This window comes from Diceros bicornis, chromosome 10 (assembly GCF_020826845.1).
Source record: "Diceros bicornis minor isolate mBicDic1 chromosome 10, mDicBic1.mat.cur, whole genome shotgun sequence".
Taxonomy (NCBI): domain Eukaryota; kingdom Metazoa; phylum Chordata; class Mammalia; order Perissodactyla; family Rhinocerotidae; genus Diceros; species Diceros bicornis.
This window is the reverse complement of record NC_080749.1, coordinates 27,806,851-27,830,972: the sequence shown is the minus strand read 5'-3', so window position 1 is coordinate 27,830,972 and position 24,122 is coordinate 27,806,851. Positions and strand designations below refer to the sequence as shown.

The 24,122-nt window shown below is 34.6% G+C and overlaps 1 protein-coding gene across 1 annotated transcript in view; it reads right to left on the bottom strand.

The window, feature by feature from the left end:
• The window catches only part of KYNU (kynureninase), a 113,540-nt gene that overhangs the window by 16,774 nt on the left and 72,644 nt on the right, over positions 1-24,122 (bottom strand). Inside the window, exons 9-10 of the mRNA XM_058548614.1 lie at positions 22,334-22,432; positions 21,231-21,304 (exon numbers count right to left, since the gene is read on the bottom strand). Of these exons, the coding sequence (XP_058404597.1) occupies positions 21,231-21,304; positions 22,334-22,432 (173 nt within the window). The remainder of the gene's footprint in view (positions 1-21,230; positions 21,305-22,333; positions 22,433-24,122) is intronic.

The following is a 24,122-nucleotide window of genomic DNA, read 5'->3' as shown; positions in this document are numbered from 1 at the left end:
TTAATATGTGAAATAAATATCTGAAAGTTGACATTACAACAGACAAATATATTACCAAGAAATGTTCCACACCTACATAAAGAAAATTTTAAAACAATTTTAAATTTTAAAACCACTTCTGAATCTGAACGACACCACCAAAAAACTTGAATAGTATTCAACATCAAGAAAAGTCACTTCTCATCAAATTGATGTATAAATTTAATATGATAGCAGTAAAAAATACAAAGGATTTTTTTTATAAGGCACTAGAGAAACTTATTCTACTGCCAAAGGAAAAATAAATCATACTAGGATCCCTAAAATAAAAGAGCAATGAAGTTGAATATTTCTACAAAATATTACTATATTATAAAACTTCAGAATGAAAACAATGTGGTACTATGTTAACAAATCAATTAATATACAATTTATTATATTAATAAAGCTAAAGAGAAAGTCAGGATCATTTCCATAGACTCATGAATCATAAAGGAAAGTTCTATCAAGCAACATATACTATAAAAAATTCATTTGCAGCTCACGTTACAAGAGGTTAATCTTTCAAGCATAAAAATACCTAGAGATCAATAATGCAAAAATAACAACCCAAGAAAAATGACCAAAAGATGTGACTAGATCATATAGAAAAGGAAAATGACTCTTAAAGGTTAAAAAGAAGAGCTCTCCACTTACTAATGATAAGAAAAATGCTAATTAAAACTACGCTGAAATACCACTGTTCACCTCTTCTATGGCAAAAATTCAAAAGTTTGATTACACACTCCACTGGTACCAACATGGGTAAAGAGTAACTCTCATGTATTATTGTGGGAGTATAAATCGATGTATCCCTCTGGAGAACAAATGAATAATAACTATAAAAGTTACAAATACGTATAGCCTTTAACCTAGCAAATTCACTTCTGTGAATTTACTCACCAGAACTTGTGCAAGTATGCAGTAAATTACATCTAAGTATAGTCATTGCATTCCTTTTAGTAATAGACCAAGATTAAAAAGAGCCTAAAATGCCTTCACTAGGAGGCTGTTTTTAAGAAATCATGGTAAATCTATAAAATAAAATACCATATAGTTGTTAAATTAAAAGTGAATGAGGAAAAGTACTGTCTCCTGAAACAGAATGATTACAAGAGACATGAAACCAAAAAATAAAGATGTAGAATAGAATGTACAGTATCTTTCATGCATACTCAATAATTACTTGCTTATTTTTGTTTTTCTCCCGCAACGAGAGTGTCACGAGATCAGAGACTTGGTCTCTTAGTGTTTGTAGAAGAGTGCTTGTAATGCGGGTGATGTGATTATGTGGTAAACAGTTAATAGGTGAAGCACTGCTTAGGGTAACTGAACCAGCGTAGGGATGGTCAGGGGAGGCTCTGTCGAGGAAGCTGAGCAGAAGGATGAGTATATTTTAGCAAAAGAGGAAGGAAAAAGTGTTCCAAATAGTCAAAGCAGCATGTACAAAGGCCCAGAGCCAAGAAAGGGTAAGGTTCTTTAGGAGTTAAGTGATTTTCCCAAGGCAGACTACTCTCTGTTGTGGAATTGACAATTATGACAACCATTTGAGATGTAGCCAGTACGTGTGGAAGAGGTGTCATCTGAATTTATTCAACATTTTTAAAACTTGTTTTTCTTTTAACTTTTTAAATCTCTCATTTAAACTAGAACCACACTGTAAAAGTATAATTACCAAAAGTTATATATATTTTTTGGTTAGAATACAAGTCAGAACTTTCTCAAGTCTAATATAAAGGAGCTCATATAATTGAACTCCATCAATGGGGTAAACTGAGAGAAAAAAAATTATGACACAATTGTTTGTATGACATGCTGGAGTTTATCATAATGGATATTTACTTTGAAAAACATTAAGAAGTGATTTAAAAGGCAGTTATTTAAAAGTCTCAGTTAAAATACCTGAGACTTTTGTGGTAATGATTTATAAAATCCACGTGTGCTTGGAAAATTTTCAACTTATACTGTGCAGAAGAAAAGAAAAATTTAATAATCCTATTAGAAATAACCAGATCTTTTTCTGTATTACATATTCACATATTGAAAGATATATCTATGAAACAACAGAATTTGAATTATGGCTGCATATGAGGTCTTGCCGAAGACGTGAAGAACACATCACCTCATTCCAACTGAAAGAATCACTAAGCGTGAAATTCTACATGATGATAACTGACTTGATACTTTATCTGTATAGACGTCCATTTTCACTTTTAAAAGCCTCAGGGCAAGTTTTATTTTAAAGTTAACTGACCAAAATATTTCAACAGAGTGAACTTTGAGAATAAAGTATACTCTAGAATTGGTTGATGTTTAGACTGATATCCAAATGACAGATTTTGAATGGTCTGTAGAAAATCAAAGATAGGGTATGCTTCATAATGGAGAAAACAGGAAAGGCAATTCCTCAGTTCAGGCAAAAACATTTATTTGGCGTTACTCTAAATTCAACTCAAGCCATTGAGTTGAATTCAGAGAGCCCATCTATCAATATCTCATTATTTGAAGTTGACATTCTATCTAAACTACACTATTTGTTTCTACTCAAATCTAAATTTCCACTTCTATATGACTTATTCCTGTCTATCCCAAAATATAGAAGTCTTGTTTTGAGGGGGAATGTTTTGGATGGTTTTATTCATATGCTCAAAAATCTATGATTATATTTCAGTAATCCTACCTATGGCCAATCTTTACCTTTATGAACAAAACAAAATAAAAAAAAACAAAATAGAGGGGGAAAAATCCTACCTTGGAAGTAAGAAGGAATATTGTTTACATAAGTAAATGAACAAATACCTTAGCTTACATTTAGCATATCTTTGTGCCTCCAGGGAACATGAGAAAGTTTAAGTGTGTTAAGATGTTGCTGTTTGTTCTTTATCCAGTCACCACTCATGAAATATCTAGCATTTGAAAACTGATCAGATCTTCAGTTGTATGCAATAACACTGTGAATAACTGTCACAGACCAATTCATTCCATTGGGCTCACTGAGCATTTTGCATGATGTCTCTGATGTGTTCTCCACGTCCAACACACATAGAGACTATGTGGGCCAATTTGCCCTCACCTCCCTTTTCCACTCTTAACTTTCTTTTTGTACTATACTGTTTGACCTTAAATGAATTCTGTTGATTTTTTTTTGTTTACTAAATTTCTAGGTGTGTACTTAATATTCAACTTTAGAATTGTCGTCAAATTATTTTTCCAGAATAAAGTACCAAATCTGATTAGAAAATTGATGGTCGAGTTTGTATTCTGTTCTTGCTACCTATGATATTTTTAGTCACACATTAACTGCCAATTTCCCCTGATTGGAAAAATCTGTGGATTCAGGGACAACTACTGATATAATATTGTTTGAAAAAAATGTTTGGGGGTAGTAAAAACTGTGAAGATATTAGTTAAGAACATTTCTCATCATTTACAGATGGTTTCCTACAACTTTCTTCTTCACAGTGAATCAAATTTTATGCTTCAGGGTCATTTGTTAAGTGGAGAACATCAAAGGATGTATACAGTTCTGAAATCCTTTTAGCTTTGAGTTCCAAAATGAGTTTTTGAAACTTATAGCAGAGACAGTAGTCTTTAAAAGCCAAGTCTTCAGGTTTGCAATAGACATTTTGGAAATCTAATCATCACATGTCTCATATAGCCCAGCATAAAGTTCATGCTGCAAACAGCAAAGAGAAAAGAAAATAGAAGATACAATGAACCTAACCTATGAATAAAATAAAATTTGCTCATGCTAAGGAAGGAGAATCTTCAGAAAGGGAAGAGAACGATTGGATTCAAGTTCCTAATATTGAACCCAGCTGCATTCCCTACCCCCACTTCAGTTCTAGGGGATGGAAGTTGGGATGGTTGAGAGCACAGTGGGAACTCCAGATATGTTTGGAAGGATCTGATGATAGAAATTGCCTGAGTCATGTTTCCTCAGCCCTAGGAGGCAATTCAAAGGGTTTGTATAGAATCCCTCCATGCCAGCTTGATGCCACAGTCTTTATGTAAATATGTCAGCGGAATGGACCTGTGATAGCACCTCCATTTACAACCTAGGATCATACTAACCCAAGAGAGTATCCAGATCTGGGGTATATCCTATACCCCAGAGCAGGGAGTGGAAGTAACTAAGACACTCAGCATCCCCAATGGAGCTGGAGGGTTGGGATAAAGGGCATGGGGTCATGGTAGTTCCACAGACATCTTGGAAGATGCAGTAGTAATGGGAGCAGATGACCAAGGGGGTGCCAGGTACATTCTAATAGATTCCAGGAGATGGCTGTGGGCCAGAGGCTTCTCCTTTACCTAAGTCTGAGTGCTCTGTACATCACCTACCCCTGCAACCTCAGATGCCATCCTAAGGAGAAAAGGACAAGAAGAGAACTCTGAACTGACAGAGCTTAAACTCTGAATATAGTGAAAAAATCACAAAAATCGCTAAGCTTACCCAGAAGTTACAAGACTAAATTTCCTGCATCAAATAAGTTGATAGATAAAAATACAGAAAATAAAATTATTTTCCCACTTAAATTTATGGCCTGATGTCATTTACATATATAACTTAAAAAATATATATCAAATTTCTGATGACAACTGGAATCAATAATAAAATTAAAAATATATTTATCAGGGGCCGGTCCAGTGGTGTAGTGGTTAAGTTCATGCACTCCTTTTTGGTGGCCCGGCATTCACAGTTTCAGACCCCGGGTGTGGACCTACATACCACTTATCAAGCCACGCTGTGGCAGGCATCCCACGTATAAAGTAGAGGAAGATGGGCACGGATGCTGGCTCAGGACCAATCTTCCTCATCAAAAAGAGGAGGATTGGCAACAGATCTTAGCTCAGGGCTAATTTTCCTCACACACACAAAAATATATACATATACATATACATATATATATATATATTTGTCAAAGTTCTGAAATGTTTTTGTATTAAATATCAGAATTAGAACCTATGTTAAGTTAATTTGAACACATAACAGCTATAGCAATGAGTTAAATTGAGTGAGAAAACAAAACCACCATGCAGAGTAATTGTTTATTTGAGGCGCTTATGTTTATCATGATGTATATTTATTAAAAGCCCATTCTTTCAGCAGGCATGGAACTGTGCTGGGTACTGAGGGGGACTCAGTCTCACCCTTTCTATTGAGGTTTAGATTATTTTGCATAAAAAGGAGGAATTAAGGAAGGAGTTCTAGCCTGAATGAGTTAGATCCATTTACTATCATTTAGAACAGAGGCATTGACTATTATTTTATTTTAATCTTTTGAAAGGGAAGAAAAATGCTACAGTTTGTTAAAGAGAATTATTTCTTCTGTAGTTACAAACCAAAAAATAATATATGAGCCCTTTTCCACATAATGCTTTCTGTGGAAATGGAATCAAAATTTACCTCTTGACATTTTCTTTTTTTAAACATCTGAGGCGAATACAGTGGCTGTGAGACAGCGCAATGAAAAAAAATGGCAACATGTTTTTTTCCATTTCTTTTTAATGGAATCAAAACAAAAACTTGGGAGAATATTTCAATACTTATTTCTTATTTAGCAACTTTGCTTTCATTTTTGTGTATTTGCTAAAGGACCAGGCATTTGTCATTTCTGTTTGTGGAGTGATATTAAAAATTCAAGAGTATAAGTTACGATGATTGCTGGGTATATCTGACAGAAACATCAAAGGCCTACTGTGCGAACATGATGTCACAGGAGGAAATAATAGCTTGTGCTTGAAAGTACTGATGACATGTTCATAACCCAAATATGAAAGAAACAGGTGACTACAAGAAGGAAAAAATGTGTTCTTAGAGAAAAAAAATTGGGACTGATTCCATAACTGAGGTTAAGGCATCATTTTTTTATGCTTTATTTACTGAATCTATGAAAGTACTTTAACTTTATAACTGAAAAGTACAAATATGATATTATGATTGTTTCCATGTTATCTCTCATTTTTTGATGATGATATGCCTCTTCTGCACATATTCACTAAAGAAATTATATTTTGCTGTTTAAAGCTTGATACAAAGGACACTGGGAAACCAGCCCCTTGGACCAGCCCCGTTGGAGATTCTAATAGTTTGTCATCCATCACCGTCTTCCACCACATCCCTATCACCCTCAGATGGAAGTTATATAATCCCATAGAACATTTAAGAGTGATCTAGATAATCAAATTATTGCTTCTCATGCCAATAGGAAATCCTATTCAAAAGGTACGGTTGAGCAAAGCTTTTGCACAGCGAACTGCTAAGGAAAAAAGAATGGGAACTATGACATGTTTGCGGGAAAATGGGCACGATAAATTTCATGTCATCTCACTTAATCTTTGCAACAACACTCCGAGGTAGGTATTATTTCCACCATTTAGATACGAGAAAAGTAAGGCTTACAGAGGCTGAGTGATCATCCAAAGGAACATAGCTAGTTAAGCCCATATCCTGCTCAGTAAGTAAGCAGGGACATTGAGCCATCCTTGGAAGCTGAGTGGAAGGGCAAAGAGACCTGAGTAAAGGAAAATAGTTTAATGGCAGTTACAGTAGAGTTGGTACCTGTTATTAGTGACTCTATTTCTATCGTTTATGTTTCTAATTAAACTACCTTTTTTTTGAGGCTTATTAGAGTTTTTCTATATTTCATTCATTAATTCTTCAAAAATAGTTAATGAGACACTTTGCTAGGAATTAGAGATAGAGACATTACAGTGAGCTAAAACAGAAATGTCCCCTGCTCACAAAAAGTGTAAAGTCTATTGGGTGTGGGTGTGGCTGGGGGTACGAACTAGTTAAACAAACATTAATTCAACAAAAGGGTGGGTAGGTGTCCCCCATCACTACCTCCGGGTGTTCATACCTTTGTGTGACCCCTTCGCTTTTAACTATGGGTGGGACCTGTGATTCTTCATCAAGAGGCAAGAATCTAGGGGACATGTGAGGCGGAAAGAATTGAGAGAGAAAATGGAGTCAAACTTAGATGTTTGATATTAAAGAATACCTAAGGAAGACAGAGTTGCTGACATATGACATTAGGAGTGAGACATTGAGTGGATTGGAACCCTGAGAGAAATGAAACCAGAGACTCAGGAAAAGAAGTTTCAGTTTCATCAACATAAACATTGAAGTTACTAAAGGAAAGAAAGTAGAGTAAGAGAAACAGAAGAAAGAAAATCACATCTCTTTATAGAGGCTATTTATACTATAATTCCCTAACAATTGGTAGTAAATGGGGTCAGAATACTCCACAGCAGGAAGATACTATGATTTTCTGTATAACATGACACTAAAATCTAACATCTAGATGTGACAGTGACATCACTGAATTCAGTGATCAAAACAATTACTTGAAGAAAATATTAGTCAAATTTACTCAACATATCATAGATACAAACTCTCTTACAGTTTTCTGCCATGTAGCCATAAAAAAGTTGGGGGGAGATATTCCATGTTGTATGTGCTTTGAAGTCCTGGGGCCAGTAGTAGTTAATCGCTTCAACTGTCGCTGATAATTCACATGATGTGTTTCTTCCTTTGTATCTCTATTCTGATATAAAGTATTAATAATTACCATGTTCTTTTAATTATTGGTGGTATCTGTCTTCAATCTTAATGAAATTCTGAATGTTATTTCTTCTGGAAATAATTGCAACTTTGTAAAATTAATTGCTCTACACTTTTACATGATAAAATTTAATCATTTAAATGCAATATTATAACAAAAGAATGGCATTTTTAGTTTATTAAAATTTATTTTTACCCATAACCCCCGGTGAAGTATAACAAGTCTTGGGATCTCTTCTTTAATGTGTGACATTTTTCAGGTTATTCTGGATATTTTCATAAAAAAAAAAATCAATGATATATTTTTTAATATAAGAGCCCATACTAATGTAACTCTTACCATAACTAAATTACTCTTTTGAAAAACATTGTTAATTTAAATAAAATAATAAAAGAAAAAAGAATTCTATTTACTAAAATGTTAGAGAGATAGTCTTTTCCCTATATTATCTCTCAATTGATAGAAAGTGAACAATGTGAACCCAAGTGATTGACTCTTCAAATATTTAGCAAAGGTCTTGTAAAAATAGTCAAACAAGTTTAACTTAGGGATGCATGAGTTTTTCCTGATTTAGGTTTTTGTTCTAATTTTGGGAGCAACAAAGACAAATGTTAATTGAGCTTTCATTATGAGCCAGATACTGTTCTAAGTAATCACTTAATCTTCAAAATAATCCTATGAAGTAGGTACTATTACTATCCTCATTGTACAGATGAGAAAATTGAGGTTCCAAGACACTTGATAAATAGTCTAAGATAACACAGTTATTAGTCATTGAAGCCCAAATGTAGATATCGGCCATTATGACCAAGGATATTCACAAACAAACGCAAAATCACCTGGGACAGATTTTTAAAAAATGAATCAGAGATTCCCCAGATTGCTTAAATACTGCACTTAGGATTCTGAGCTGGCAGAATGCCAGGCTAGATGACAGCCGCATTCTGTTTATACACAATGCTTTTATTTTCCCCATGAAAAATTATTCTTTTGACTTTCTCAGTTCTTTCATAATCTCTGTAGTTAGTTCCTCTTCTTCAAAATGCACGGACCTAGGCATCTAATTTAGTGAACTTGGGCAAGCATATCACTCAGATATTACACCTTGAAGTCATTACAAGTGGAATGGGGCTGTTTAAAGTCAAATAAAGAAATGATTATTTCAAAAAATATTCATTCAAATACAAAATACATCACAAAGAACGTAACGTAAAGTTAAATTCATTTTAAGACCTCACCACTTGGAACATAGGAAAAGTAAAATCAAAATACTAAAGAAATATAATCCAAATGAAATCTTGGCATGAATTCTAAAAAACAAATATTCTAAAGCTAATAAAGTAAAATTAAAAGCCATTAAACTAGTTTATAAGTAGCTGTTATCACAGCAAGCTCATAAATTATTTTTACAAACTAAATATGAACAATAACAATTAAGACGCAATTTCATTGTACTTGGAATAGGAATTTGAATTTTTGCCACCAAAAATTAAAAATCAATCAAGGAGTTAATTTACTTAGAATGAAGATATTAACAGAATTTTGAGAGAAAGTATTGGAAGAGATCCAATAAATAATAAAAAGTGAAGATGTTAATATGCTTTGTGTTCTTTGAACATCATAAATTTCCTAAAAGGAGTTTCAAATAAGTACTATCAAATGGAAAGCATCACTTATTATAAAGACATCTTTGAGGCATGATATTCAGATTCAGTAAGAGAAAGCCACCAGGGATCCATTGAATATGATTTTGGATGCAAAGAGTTAGGAAATGAAATATCCAAACTCTCCTTGATCTCCTTAACAAGACTTTAATGGCAGAATCTCCAGTATGAATCCCTAAATATTTCATGCACGGACTTAATTTAACTTATTCTGCAAACCTCTTACCTCTCCTCACCCCATACCTCACCAAAATTAAACAAAACAACTATCCCAGTTTTCTTAGCCTATGTTAAATATGCAGTTGATCACTGGAGCAAAAACCAACGTATGAAGAAATTAGATCACAATCTTTTCTAAGGAAGTACATTTGCATAAAAGACTGCTTTCATAACAGCCTTTAATTTGACAATTTATCACCATACATTTAATAATTTAATTCTATGTTTAGGCATATGAATTGGGAGTAAGTTTCTTTTTTTTCCTTTTCCTTTTCCTCTTCCTCTTCCCCACCCTCCCTCCTACCCCCAAGGACACAACTTAGAACTAAATACAATTGTCTTACTGCTTTCATGCCTTCAAAAAATGTGTTGAATCAGACAAACTGTTACAGCATTGCAAAAAATACAGAACATTTGGGGTACAGCGTAATTGTTTATTCTTAAACAAAAATCTGTAATAGCAATTGGGGATAAGTTGGAATGTTTGTCATCTTACATCCTAATGTCCTCTGTAACCTAACCTCAAGTCAAAGTGTATTACTTAAAATCCTCATCAAATAATCATGTTTCACGGAATCAAAAGTTCCACAAAGGTTGTTTTATTCAGAAAGTAATGAGAAATTTATTCATTCAAATAGTTTTTATGTATTCTTAATTTTCATAATAAAAATTTTGGCAGCTGAATTTTAAGAAATACATAAATAGCACCGTTTCAAACTTGAGAAAAGGAAAAAGATGAGCAAGTTATAGCAAGGTCGGTTACGGTTTTGTCTGAACTTACTGTGTTTTACTGTATCCACCTATTGCAGAAAGGTAGAGGGGAGGAGGGTCGCCAAGGTCAATAATATAAGCTATGCCACACAGATTTCCATCAAGTTGGTTTTCATTTCTGAGCTATCCCTACCAGCAATTCACCTTATTCAGATGCTTCATTTCAGTTACTTGAGAATCAGAGTTTAAAAGCTGGAAGGAAACCTTAGAGATCCCTCAGGCCTAACCATTTTTCCCATGAGAAAACCAAGACCTGGAGAGGTGAAGAGACCTGAATTTGCAGGTTTGTTCCACATAAGTAGTCAATGGCTCCCTTTTGTCTTTATGATAAAATCAAAATTCCTCACTTGGAATGCAAGGACCTCAATGTTCTGGCCCCTGACTATGAAGATGCTGGTAAAACCTCCTGCTTGGAACACCCCACCACTGCCTGGTCCCCTTCAGTCTGACTAAGAGGTAAGATTTCTCCAGTCAGCTCAAATATCACCTCCTCCAACTTCTCTCTACCCTCTCTCTTTCCTTTCGCTGCTCACACTAAACGGTAAGTTCCAGGACAATGGGGACTCATTCCTGTCTGTACCCCCAATGCTTTGCATGCTGCTTTGCCCATAGTAGATGTTCAAGACATATTATTCAGTTGATAAATGAAATAACTGTATGACAATAACTGCTTAACAATTTAGCATCCCTTTACCCAAACATCAGGGTTAATCTTTGATTCTCCCTTCATTCTTACCCCTCTAGCCAAACATTTTGCTATGTCCTCTTGATTCAATTTCCTAATAACTCTTAACTCGGTCCTGCTTTCTTCATCCCATTTGCCATTACCATATTTTAGATAGTGAGCAGCTCACTTCTGTATAATTGCAAACATCCCTCAATTGACATCCACGTTTCTGTTCTTGATCTCCTTCAGAGTGCTGCCACCTATCTTTTATAAAAGATCCAGAATCCTACAACTACTCATCACCTCCTCTGCTACTCCCCTGCTTTGAATTGCTGGCACCTCTTGCCTGCTTCCCGTGATGGTTTCCCAGCAGGTTCTCTAAAGTCCACCTTTACCCTCTTACAGCCTATTCCCAATAAAGCCACCTAAGGAATCATTTTAAAAGTTCCTATGTCATGTCACTTTTCTGGCAAAAATGGGTATGGATCCCAAGTCTTTGTATTGCTTTATAAGGGCCTGCATTTTCTGGACCCCTTTATCTCTCTAATTTCATTGCCTAACCTCCAGCTTGCACAATCTCTTCCAGCCATGCCGGCCTCACTGCTGTTCCTCAAACACTCAAGACTATGCTGTCTTAGAGTCTTTGATAAACTACTCCCTCTGCCTGGAACTCTCTTCACCAGATAACTGCTTGGCCTACCCACCCTTCAACTGCTTGACCTTTTTATTCACATTTTATTTTCCCAGTGTGGGCTTTTCTGAATGCCCTTTTAATACTGCGCATTGCCCAGGATCCCACATAGAATATTTCTATACCTACTTTTCCTGTCCTACTTTTCCAATTGTCCATAGGACTTCTCAACTTCAAACATATTATATAATTTGCTCTTTGTTATGTGTATAGTCTGTCTTCCCTGCTGGAATGTAAGCTCTATGAGGGCAGCGATCTTTGCTTTTTGTGTCCATACATCCCAAACACTTTAAAAATTGCCTGGAATATAGTAGATAATAAATATTTCTTTAATGAGTGCACGTGTAGCCCAGGGGCATTATGCAGCTGTGCCTTCAAGGATTATAAGTCAAAATTCTTCCACAATGTTCAGTGAAAATATTAACTTCTTTTCATGAATAATTCTAGACTTTTTTTGCTCTTCCTTTTTGTTTGTTCCAAGCTCTATTCATCTATCATCAGCCAAAGTGTTTCTTCAAGCCTCCACTGACAGTCTTTTCTAGCCAATCAATCAAATTTGGATGACCAAGTGCAAACAAGGATGGGTTTGAGCTTAGTAAAACTCTGCCTTCAGGGAAGTAAGTTTAGTTTGGTAGGATTTGAGCATCGTTTCATGGATACACAAGTCTCCCAGTCAAGTTCTTAGGCCATCCCTCACAGCAGGGCATTAATGTTGCTAAACTACCATGTGGAGTGAGAAGAAAGGCTTGGGAAACAGAAACACAATTGCTACAGTTCCAGCAGATATTGGAATCCAGAAATAACAGTAGTTTCAGCACATATAGGGAAGGTGGAGCCAGTGCATAGGAATAAGAATCAGAGAAGGCAGTAAATATAAACTATCACAAGAGGCCAACAAAAAAAACAACTAAAAATGTGACAAAGAGCAAAGAGAGTTTAAATCTAGGCAGTTGGTGACCAGCACACTTGTAGCAAAAGCAAAAGTAAAAACCAGCACACACAGCTACATGACAGAACCAGATTCAAAGGTGCTAATGACAAACAAAAATCTTGAAAACTGACAAAATAGGTTGCTTTGGCCTATAAATTGTACATTCATCCTGATGCCAGCAACCAGTTCCCGAGAATGACTATTATAAGGCTTGACATGTCCATGACATTAGGCAGGTAGAATATTATCAACTCACTCTTGGCTGGTAAAGAAGATCTCTATCAATTCCTATTTTCTAAAAAATATTCATGTATTCACATTTGCTCTGCTCTGTTCTAAGTCAACGAATTTAATACTACTCTGGAAAGTAGTTTGAGGAGGTATCACAAAGTTCAATTCCTTTTCCTCCTCTCATTTGCCCATTCATCTGTAAATACTGTTAACATAGAGTGCTTCACTAGGTTCTGTTACATATTCAATTACATCTTCAAATCTTGCTCAACAGGAGGCTTGCTCAAATACATCCAGTGAGCTAACAGTATAAACATAGTTATAAAAAAGCACTTCCTGATATCATGAGTTTTAATTAATGAAAATTGTTTCCTGAAGTTTCAGAATAATATGTTGTCCTTACAAAAGCTAAGTCAATATTTTCTTAATGTGAAAGCTTTATTAACAAATAAAGCCCTTGAAAATTTTCTACATATACTTTCTTGAAATATACTATGATTTTGAAATATTAATTTATAATCCTTTGAGGTAATATTGATGTTAAAAGCACAAAAACAGAGAAAATGTCTGAGTTTAGCACTTTAGAAAGAACTATTTGCAATGTGGATTAAAATACTCATGAAGGATTTCATAAGATGTCTGTAGCTAGTTTTCATGGATATATTTGGTCTTTGTAGAAACATATGGAAATGCATATTTAATTTGACAGTATTTTGCAAATCATACCCCCTTCAGAATAACTCGCAAAGTAGAAATGCTTCCATATGCTAGAAGATGGTTTGTCTCTTATGCTGAGAGTAAAGAAAGAGCCACATATTCAAGAACAAAATTTTTAAAAATATTTTCTTGGGCATTGTGGATTATGAAAGTAAAGAAAGAGCAAAAGGACAATGTCCCTGTACTCAAAGAAATTTAGAATTAATTTATAATCAGTTTTTCAAGCAATCACATTGGACATGCAAAGATGAATTCACAAAGATCACAGGCCCCTTAAAAAAAAGAAGAGCCAAATGGCCATTTTCTGCCTAAGTTGCCACGGCTTGTGCCAAGTCTTCTGAGACCTTGACCAAAGCTGATTAGAGCAGGGATTATATGGGAATCAAGGCAAGCTATGTATACGTGAATCGGTCATGACGGAGACAGACCTCAACTCTAGAGGGAAGGATAAATCCCACCCAATCAAATCTTCTCCTCTGGAGTAAAAACAGGTGAACAAAGAGAAAATGGGCCACAGGAGTTGAGACCTTTGTTCTTAGCCATGTTTTACAAGTATTCTTGTGGTCTGTGAAGTTAGCCTGCCGCAGTCTTGGCAGCACCAGGACCCAGTGAGTCTGTGTGTGATGAGCGTTCCCCACGCTGTCCCGCTCAGCATGTATCATTGCACCATGGCTGTTTCGGCAATCATGAAGAGCCAGAGAGAGAGACATATTTTCTCAACGAGAACAGATACAAGTTTAGCAGTAGCTCTTCATAGTTAATACTAAAAAAACCCCTGCAGATTCCAAAGGTCTGTTAAGGGACAAAACCTGAAGTAATTAAAATAAGAGCTGAAGCTCTTTGATGAGTTTTACTTTTTGTGTCTGAAAGGTTCATGGACCTCATCTATCTTCAGAGACACTAGACTGCAATTTTAGAAAAGAAAATAAATTTTGAGGTTTCAAAGGACTTCAATTTTCCCAAATTAATGATTATGTCATCATTATCTGAGAGTAGTGATTTGCAAGCAACAATGGCTTTAATGTATCTTTTTATACTGATAATTACTATTTTGGCTTTCTTTTAAGAGCCAGGATTACTTTATCTCTTGAGTTGAACAAATCAGATTATTTACTGAACTTATTTTTAACTGTGATCACATCTCAGTGCATAAAGGTTATTTCTATGATGACAGCTTAAATCCAGCACACATAAAAATTATCTGGATGATTTTGCACAGTAAAAATTGTCAAGCCAAGAAGATGAGAGATCCTTTTAGAGTTATTGATCTAAAACAGTTTCTGAATGAAGACAGATGTAGGTTATATGTCATGATTCCATGGATGGGTTTCCTTCAATTTGTCTTCTCTGGGATGCCTTGCAGCGAGGATTTGGTGATTAGGACTTAAAACAGATATAACCCACTCCAGGAGCGTGGTTCTGGGAACTAAGTGAGAGCACAAAGCAAACTTGATTTTACCACTGTTTATAATTTCTAAAATATTGTAGAATAGGGATAAAGAACAATTTTATCATAATAGGTAGACTTTAAAATGTTAAGTCAATAACTCAGATTACATAAAAATTCTAGCGAAGAGTATAAAAAGGAAAAGATCACTTGATATACCCCTTTAAGAAAAGTCATTTAAGTAATTCTTTCTTATTCTTTATACTTCCTTAAATTTATGAAACTAATCAAGTGAAATCTCTCTCATAGGCAACAATTTCAGCTTTCAAAGTAACAGAGAGTAAATTTGTTCACTTAGTGAACATATCATGGCATTTTGCAAAGGATTCATCTCTGGAAGTTTTCCCGCTGCCTTGCTTAAGCTTTTCTGAAGCAGCTCTGAGTTAGTCATCTATGCCTCTACTGCTCCTATGGCTATGTTTGAGAATTCACCTAGCAATTCCATATTAAAGAGTTGCCTTGTGGCACATATTCCAACCCTGTGTTACCTGTCATTTCAATCATTTATTTGGCTGTTGAATGGTATTTCTCCAAATGGATTCTAAGATTTTAAAATCATAGGCCATATCCTATATTTATTCCCATCTATGATAGCTTCTTGTACAAAAATATTTGTTGGTTATATTTAGTCATGTTTCCTTAATAGACTCAGGATCATTCTCTTTACATGATAAAACAATTGGCACCTTAGAAAAGATACTTGTGTTGGAGTAAGATAAAATGGAAGTTTCACCATGTTTAATTCTTGAGATTAGAAAGATATATAGATATGTTAGAAACCCTCATTATTGGATAACAAATGGAATCCTGGGGGAAGGTCATTTAAAATAAATCCATTTTAAACCAGTAACCACATTGTTATAGTAATTAACGGAGAAAAAATATAAGATTTGATTGAGATGCACTTGAGATGCTCTTGACTTTAAAATTTAAAATTATATAAAAAATTTAACTTATAATTTGACAAAATTTAGATTAAAATTATAACATGCTAATTATTAAAAATAATAAATAATAAATCAAGTATTGATTTTTTGGTGTATTTTGACAAATGTGATGATAGCAAAATATAATCTCTTTCAGATTATATTTAACTTTTTCAGCATGACCATAAAAATGATCATTTCTAGAAAAATTTTTGAAGCATTCATCATTTCCTTTAAATCTTTGATATTCAAGTCATTTGCTTTTGAAGTACGGTGTCTAATTTCCTCTGCTTCATTTGTTGATGGTTTTAACTGTGACAGATTCTCATTGTCTGTGATTTTGTGATTCAGCAGCTCTTCAGTATTACTTGCATCGTGAAATCCTGAATCTCCTAAAAAATTTTACTTCACAATCCATTTTCATTATCTGATATTTATAACATTCTATAATCAGCAAGAGACCAAGACTTTTTATATTAATTCATAGAGATAGATGCTAATATTAATTGAGAAAGGGTGATCAGTAAGGGCTACTTTTGTAAGTGGGTAGTTCATTAGTGAATATTTCCTATTGTGATAATCTTTGCTTTCCTACACTACCATGTATCTTTGGGGACTGGGATAATGCTTTGGTAATCAGGTACTCTTGCAATTTGCAATCAGGTGGAAATAAGTGCTAAAAAGTAAGCAAATGGTAAAACTGAAAATACAAACTGTTGTCCTCTACAAATGTCTACTGTTGAAATCATGACTGTGGATGAGATACTCCTGGGCATGAGGACCAAAGGTTGAGGCAGGAAGAGAATCAATGAAAAGGCAAAAGAGTAACCTTGTAAAATACAGAAGAGTAATCATATACATTGGAGCAGGAGCAAGAGAAAATGGTACAGTGGAAGCTTAGGGCTGTAGGAGGTAAACATTAATGACAAACGGGATGGCCAAGTATGTCTAATATATCTGAGAGGTCAAGAAGTTGTGGCTGAAAAGTCATCCGTGTTAATACCGAACACCTAACTCCACATACAGGCCAAATATGTAGAACAGATGCCCTGGGAGGTCTAGGTCATATTTCAACTAGCGATTCTGGGAAAATTCTCACTGAGAAATCTCTTGATATTGGCCTTTCCCATTTGAAGGCCTCTGAGTCTCTTGAATTCACACACCTTGCTACTGCTACCTACACTCCTTGTTCTCCTTTAACAAGGAGACCTACTACAGGTACTAGACAAAGATATGATAAGTAGTAAGTCAGAAATAATCACTAAGAAACCAAAACAAGGTTTACGTTAGAGATAAGTTTGGGGCTACGGCGTTCTCCAGCATTGCCTGGAGAAGCATGTAGAATCAAATATATCAAGTCAGCATTCTCCAGAACAGATGTGCATTAGATGATCTCCCCACATAATATTCATTGTACACTCGGGCAAAGCATGGCATAAGCTTATAATTTTTGAAGTTCTTTTGCTAAATTTTCTTGATGCTTATTTTTATCCTTTGTTAGATTTTCCTGAATATTGTTTGATGTGTCTTCTTTCAAGTTGCCAAATAATAATAATAATTTCTGAGTTCTAAAATTTGCCTTAACCATGCACTAAAGTCAGCCAGCCTCTTCAGCTGGTTCTTTTTAATCCGCCAATTACTTATCACAATAAAGGAGATGACTCAAACCCTTAATAAAGCCTGTAAAATGTCATCTCTATTTAGAGCCTTCAATCAAACACCTCTAGCTGCTTATGGAAATGTGTTGGCATGATTTGAAATTCCAGAATTTTCATCAAAATTATCAGCAGACCCCATTCTTGGCCACTCAGAAAACTTCAACAACAACAACAAAAAACCCCAGGGGAAATGAGTATCTCAAGAGGTCTAACACATGAAAGCATTTGGAGGTTTGTTAACACCACCATGGAAAATGAGGAACAGCAGTTTTCTAGCATGTATGATTTCACTGGACAGGGTAAAAAAATAAGTGATAGAAGAAACCTTAATAGCTCAAATAATCTCTCCTGTTTTCATGCTAGAGTCTCTCTAAAAAGGGGGGGCATCTTGAATTGCAGTCTATGGGCTCTTATAGAAGAATCTTTTTATGGGCTTCAGATACCGTTGAATCCTCTAAAATCAAAAGGTTAAGTATTGATCTAAAGTATGTCAGAAAAGACATTTATAAAGTTAAAAAGAAAAATTCAAGGTATTTAAGTACTTTTTTTAGTGATACAGTTCTGATTGCCAAATTCTTACAATTAAAAGTATTTCCCTTCATATCTCAGAGCAATAATTATTAACTTTGTAGACTAAATTCAAGTCAGCCCCAAGGGGAAAAAAACACAAGATGGCATTTATTCACAACCAGCCCTAATTTAGTATAATTCTTAGCTACAGACAAGGTTTAGAATATTACACTGGGATGGGAAAAGATGACGATAAACTAGAAAATGGTCAAATTCTAGTTGACAATAACAGCTTGAGTTATGATGCTTAATGCAGTGGATTGACTCTGGTCTCTACTCATTCTCTTTATTGGCAAAGGGTTCTTGGAAAAAGTCTTAGGTTATCAGTTTTGAACAATGGCGAAAATGTCTCTTTAAACAAAAAAAGAAAGCAAAATTTCTTGCTACAGATGTAATTTACCATTTGCTAATGGAAACCTCACATGAAAGATATTTCAAAATTATATACTGAATATTAAAGTTTTAGAATGCAGGGTTACATATCCTGGAATCCACTCTCTATGCCAGGTGGGCCAACCACTCCCATAATGCCTTTCTTCCTCAGCCTGGATGAACATTTATGCATTCTGATTAACCATGCATCTAGAAAGCCCCACACCTTAAATTCCACCTTCATCCTGTTCTACCTCTTTATCAAAGGATTTGACTACACCATTGCACTATAAATATATAAACAAATAATATAAAAGAAAAAATAACTTAAATATACATACTTTAAAAATACTTGATAAAGAATGAATGACTGGACCAGGAAAAGAAATGTTATTTGGATACCATTTAGTTGAAATAACATGTTTGGCCACCAGATGTCACCCTTTTTTAAGCAACAAAGTTGACTTCACAAAGTTGGCAACATCAACAGCAGTTTACGTTCCACTACAGGGTAGAAGGTGGCAACACTGGAATTAGTCATTCTGCCATCACATAGAAAGAAGGTTTAACGACAAAAAAACAGCAACCAGGGTTTCTCCTAAGGAGGGCTTCATGAGTCAAGGCTGATTTGAGTTTTGTTAGTCTCCAAAGCCAGACAGTTAAAATGCAACAATTAATAACATATAATTTTTAAAAATTTAAAAGCATGGCTCTGATACAAATATAAAAGGAACACACATAAAGATCTCATTCAGCTCATTAACTAGTGAGGGAACTAGTAAGATGGTAAAGCCAGTACAAGAGAGAATTCAGGAATGGAGACTTACACAGTCTGTCAAAGGCCGGATCAAATGAACTTGGTGATAGATACAAATCTGTTTAACATCCTAAAGGTCACAAACCATAACCTTTGGGGTTATGTTTCCTGTTAAGAGAAATGATCTCTACGCCTACAAGTTAACTCGCAGCTTGACAGCGAGGCAAGGAAGATATAATAAATCACATTCACAGTAATATTTAAGGGGCTGTGCCTAGCGCTGTCCATGCATCATCCCCTTTATTCTCACAATAATTGCCTATGAGGTGATGCTGGTGTTATCTTTGTTTAGATGCTTGAACACTGAGAGGTCAAGGAACATTCTTCAGGTTACGGACCAGCAGTGATCAAGCTGGAGTGTGAATCTGGTCTGTCTAGATGGTCTTCCTCCTGGGAACACAGACTTACTAATCACTTACAGTGTCTAGAGGATGTTGAGATTTCACGAGATGGGGCACATGTAAGCACAGTACAACACTTGTGCCCTCTTCTGTTCCTCATCCATGAAGGGTAATTAATGGTGAAAGAAATATCAAGTGCAATAGACATATGCTGTAAGATCAGAGTTCAACGGCTAACACTTGCATTCTCAAGAATTTGTGTAGATTACCAGCACACCCCCTGCCACCCCACCTGCTTGCCCTTTGGGTTGATTTAATACATCAGATCTTCTATTACAATTTAATAAGTGGAGAGTGGAAAATGGTCAGGGTGGTGAGTCTTCACACAAAAGCAAGCAATATCTTATATACTGTCTATATGAAAAACAATTATGCTAGGTAAAATGTCATCAATGGGGTTTGCTGAAAATGAAAAAAAGCCTTTTTAAAACATGGATGGTATTCTTATATAATACATGCTTTATATTCTTTTCAGAGAATTTGGGACATGGAGAGAAATCTGATGTACTGACAATATATTCAAGGAAGATGTCTGCCTGACAAAATACCTGTGTCAAGAAAATGCTCTATTTAATTTTAAAATCTGAAGAAATTTTAGACGTGATTAAATGAACTATAGAAAATCATCTTAAATTTCTAGGATTTATATGCCTCGAATCTCAGAAATGTGAGGTGCTCCAAGCTCTATTATCAATTCATCTTCAATTCTTGTAAAGATTATACCAGTGGCTGAGAAGATTCAGAAAACTAATCAAACATTATTATTACCTATTAGAATTATTATTACCTATTATTACCTGTTATTACCTCTAGACAGTCTCCTCATCACACATATTCTGACACAACAACTACGAAAGGGTTTTTTTTCCTGAATATTATTTCTTTATCTCCACACCAGATAAAAATAAAAGGAACACTTATGAGTTCCCAAGTCAAATAAAAATGTATAAATTTGTTGGTGTATCATATTTGCATTTACACTTGCTCTAAAAAATGAGGAAAGTTATATAAAATAGAAAAGTATTGCTTTTTATGTAGTCAGTCTGTTGTTCAGTGTTCAGCTTCCTCAGTTTTCATGGATTATAAAATCTTTTAGGACAGAAGATATTCCTTACGAGACTATCATATAATATTTCTGGCTTTAAAGGTAGATGTAATTTTAATAATAACATACCACATTTAAGGCTTTATTAGGCATAGCTATGGTTGCCTTTGATTTATTCATCAATGTGAGGAATCTGAAATTTTCTAAAGTCTAATTTTTGAAAAAAAAAATTAAGTAGTTCCTTTGCATTTAACTATCTGCTTTACATGATTACAGTGACTCATTTTTAGCACTGAAGCTTCCCTTTTTGTGATTAAATTTCTTGTTCAACCCATTGAACTCTTTGGAAAGCATTTATTTCTGATAAAGCATATCATTGTTAATAGAGTAGTAAAATAATTATAATCAATCCAGATTCTTATTGGATAGCATCTTAAAGAACTAATGTAAATTTAGCATTTTATTAATGCAAATTAAGGTATTCATCACCCAAGAAGAATCTGAAGATGGTACTTACGCAGGTTTAATTGTATAGGCATGCTTTTCATGGATAAAGGCACCAGCAAGACCTCCTGCTCCTGCATTTAAATACTGGATTGAAAATAAATTACATTGTATAGGTTTACCTGAATATATGACAAAAACAAACAATGTAATCATTTGACTTTTTTGTTGTGAAACCAACTTTTGACCAATTTCAAAATGTGTGATTATTTGAGCTTTAGTAATAAAACAGAATTTTGGGCCACCTTGTTCAAAGAAAATGAGACAGCATTATTAATTAAGAATACGCTTTTAGCCAAATTTTGCCCCAACTCAAAGACAACAGTTCTACTGAAGTCCATCTGATTTCAAAGCTCATTCATTTCAATTATTTTGTCACCAAAATATTTAAATAATAATAAAAGGATCATATTTTAAAAACACCTAAGTTAAAATAAAACTGGTTTCATTTCTATGCTCTCTGTCAATTAAATTGTCTTCAAATGTCAATACCAAGTTGATTCCATAAGAATTATCTTCACAAATGTAGAAATTTCACAACATATCAACATAAAAACTAAGAACCTAATCAATTTGAATTAAGTTTTAAGTGTGGAGTTTTTTTTCCAGAATCTCCTGACTTTTTCATAGTAGCCAGAGAATTGAAGGAATAAGTACTCTATAATGGATGGAAATACAAGAATTTAAATTTTTTTTTTTTTTGAGGAAGATCAGCCCGGAGCTAAATCTGTCAATCCTCCTCTTTTTGCTGAGGAAGACTGGCCCTGGGCTAACATCCATGCCCATCTTCCTCCACTTTATATGGGACGCTGCTACAGCATGGCTTGCCAAGTGGTGCGTCGGTGCACGCCCAGGATCCGAACCGGTGAACTCCAGGCCGCTACAGCGGAGTGCGCGCACTTAACTGCTTGTGCCACCGGGCCAGCCCAAGAATTTAAGTTTTTATTGTACTGTTCTATCATATGACTCCACAATTAACTAAAATCAGAAAATACTGTAATGAAAGAAATGGAGGAAAGTAATTCAAATAGTTAAAATTGGCCACCGATCCTGTTTTTCATTTAGATTAATGTCAATTTGGAATAAAAAGATGTAAGTATATCAACTAGTTTGTACCTTGTAGGAGCACCAGCAGGCAAAATCAACTCCCCAGTCATGTAAGTGGAGTTCAACATTTCCAACTGCATGTGCTAGATCAAAGCCAACAAAACAACCCTGGGGAAGAACATAACCAATTTTAAATTTGCTTAATGATTAGAAATAGTAAGTACAAATATCTTTAAAAAAATCTTTGACAAACTATTGGACCATAAATACCGTTCATCTTTTGGTGCAGCGGTTCGCAAAGTGTGAACCACACAACCCTGGGCATTCCCAAGACCCTTTCAGGTCAAAACAATTTTCATAATACGAAGACAGTCTTTGCCTTTTTCGCCGTGTTGACATTTGCACTGATAATGCAAAAGCAGCAATGCGTAAACTGATGGCAACTTAGCATACATCAAGGCAGTGGCATCAAACTGTACCAGCAGTCATTGTACGTGAAGGCCCTTCAGTTGCAGCAGGGACAAAAAAAAGATAATAAAAAAGATAAAAATCTTCGCGACAAAGCTGTAAAAATGATGTTTGTATTAAATCTTAATACTTTAATTCTCATATTTTTAAGGCTTAATGTGGGAAATATGCATAAAACATTTGACCACATTCTGAAGTAGGATGGTTGTCACAAAGTAATTCACTTATGCAATTATTTGAGTTGCAAACCGAACTAGCCACTTTTACTTCATGAACCATTTGGATGAAAGAGCAACAGGTAGACAAACAATAGTAATTCATACTCATGTATCTGACAGACGTTCTTTTGAAAATGAAAGATGTGAGTCTGTCAATTCAAGGAAAACAACTCATAGCGTTTGTTGCCAGTGAAAAAACTAGTTTCCGAGGGAAATTAGAATTTTGGAAAAATTGTATCCACTTCTATGAGTATGACTACTCTCCAGTATTTAAAGACACTTCCGAAGAGTTTAAGAAGTATGTATAATTTTTTAAAAAATATATAACAAAATATGTAAATATTTGGAAAATATGCCTAACTCAGTGATCCAATATTTTCCAAATGACCAATGCTTGATGTTATGTATCATGCAGGAATAATCTATTCAAAATGCAAAATTAACCAATGGATTTTAATCTAACAAAGCACAGAAAGTTCAGTGATTTGCTTTCATATTCTATACCACAGATTCCAAGAAGTTCTCACTCATCAAATTCCAGTGCAGTATCAAAGAATATTCACAATTAATTGAAAAGGCTATTAAACTACTTCTGCTTTTTCCGACTACATATCTGTATGAAGATCAATTTTCTTCATGTTTCATCAAGAAAAAAAAAACAAGAGATTGAATGTGACAGATATAAAAAACCAGCTGTCTTCTATTAAGCCAAACAGTAAAGAGAATTGCCAAATATAAAACATACTTTTTTTTTTTAGAAAATATAGTTTTGTTTCCTATCAATACATTATTTATGTTACTATGTAATGGATTTGTTATTGTTATTCTAAAATGAGTTTGTTATTATTATCCTAAAATAAACACATTTTAAAATTCTATTTTAATTACAAATATAGTAAACATAGAGAGATATAAACACAATATCAAAAACTCTTCGAGGTCCTCAATAATTTTTAAGCATGTAAAAGGTTTGCATTACTAAAAAGTTTGAGAACCACTGCTTTAGTGTCTCCTACTAACCTGAACAAGTTAATACAAGTTTTCAGTTTATCACTTAACCCCACATTATGTGGGGGGTTAATTTAATCAATTTAAGTATATACATGCTGTGGTAAATTGCCTTAACGGTTGCAATTCTTCGTGCCTTGTATATCCATGTCTTTTGCCATGTA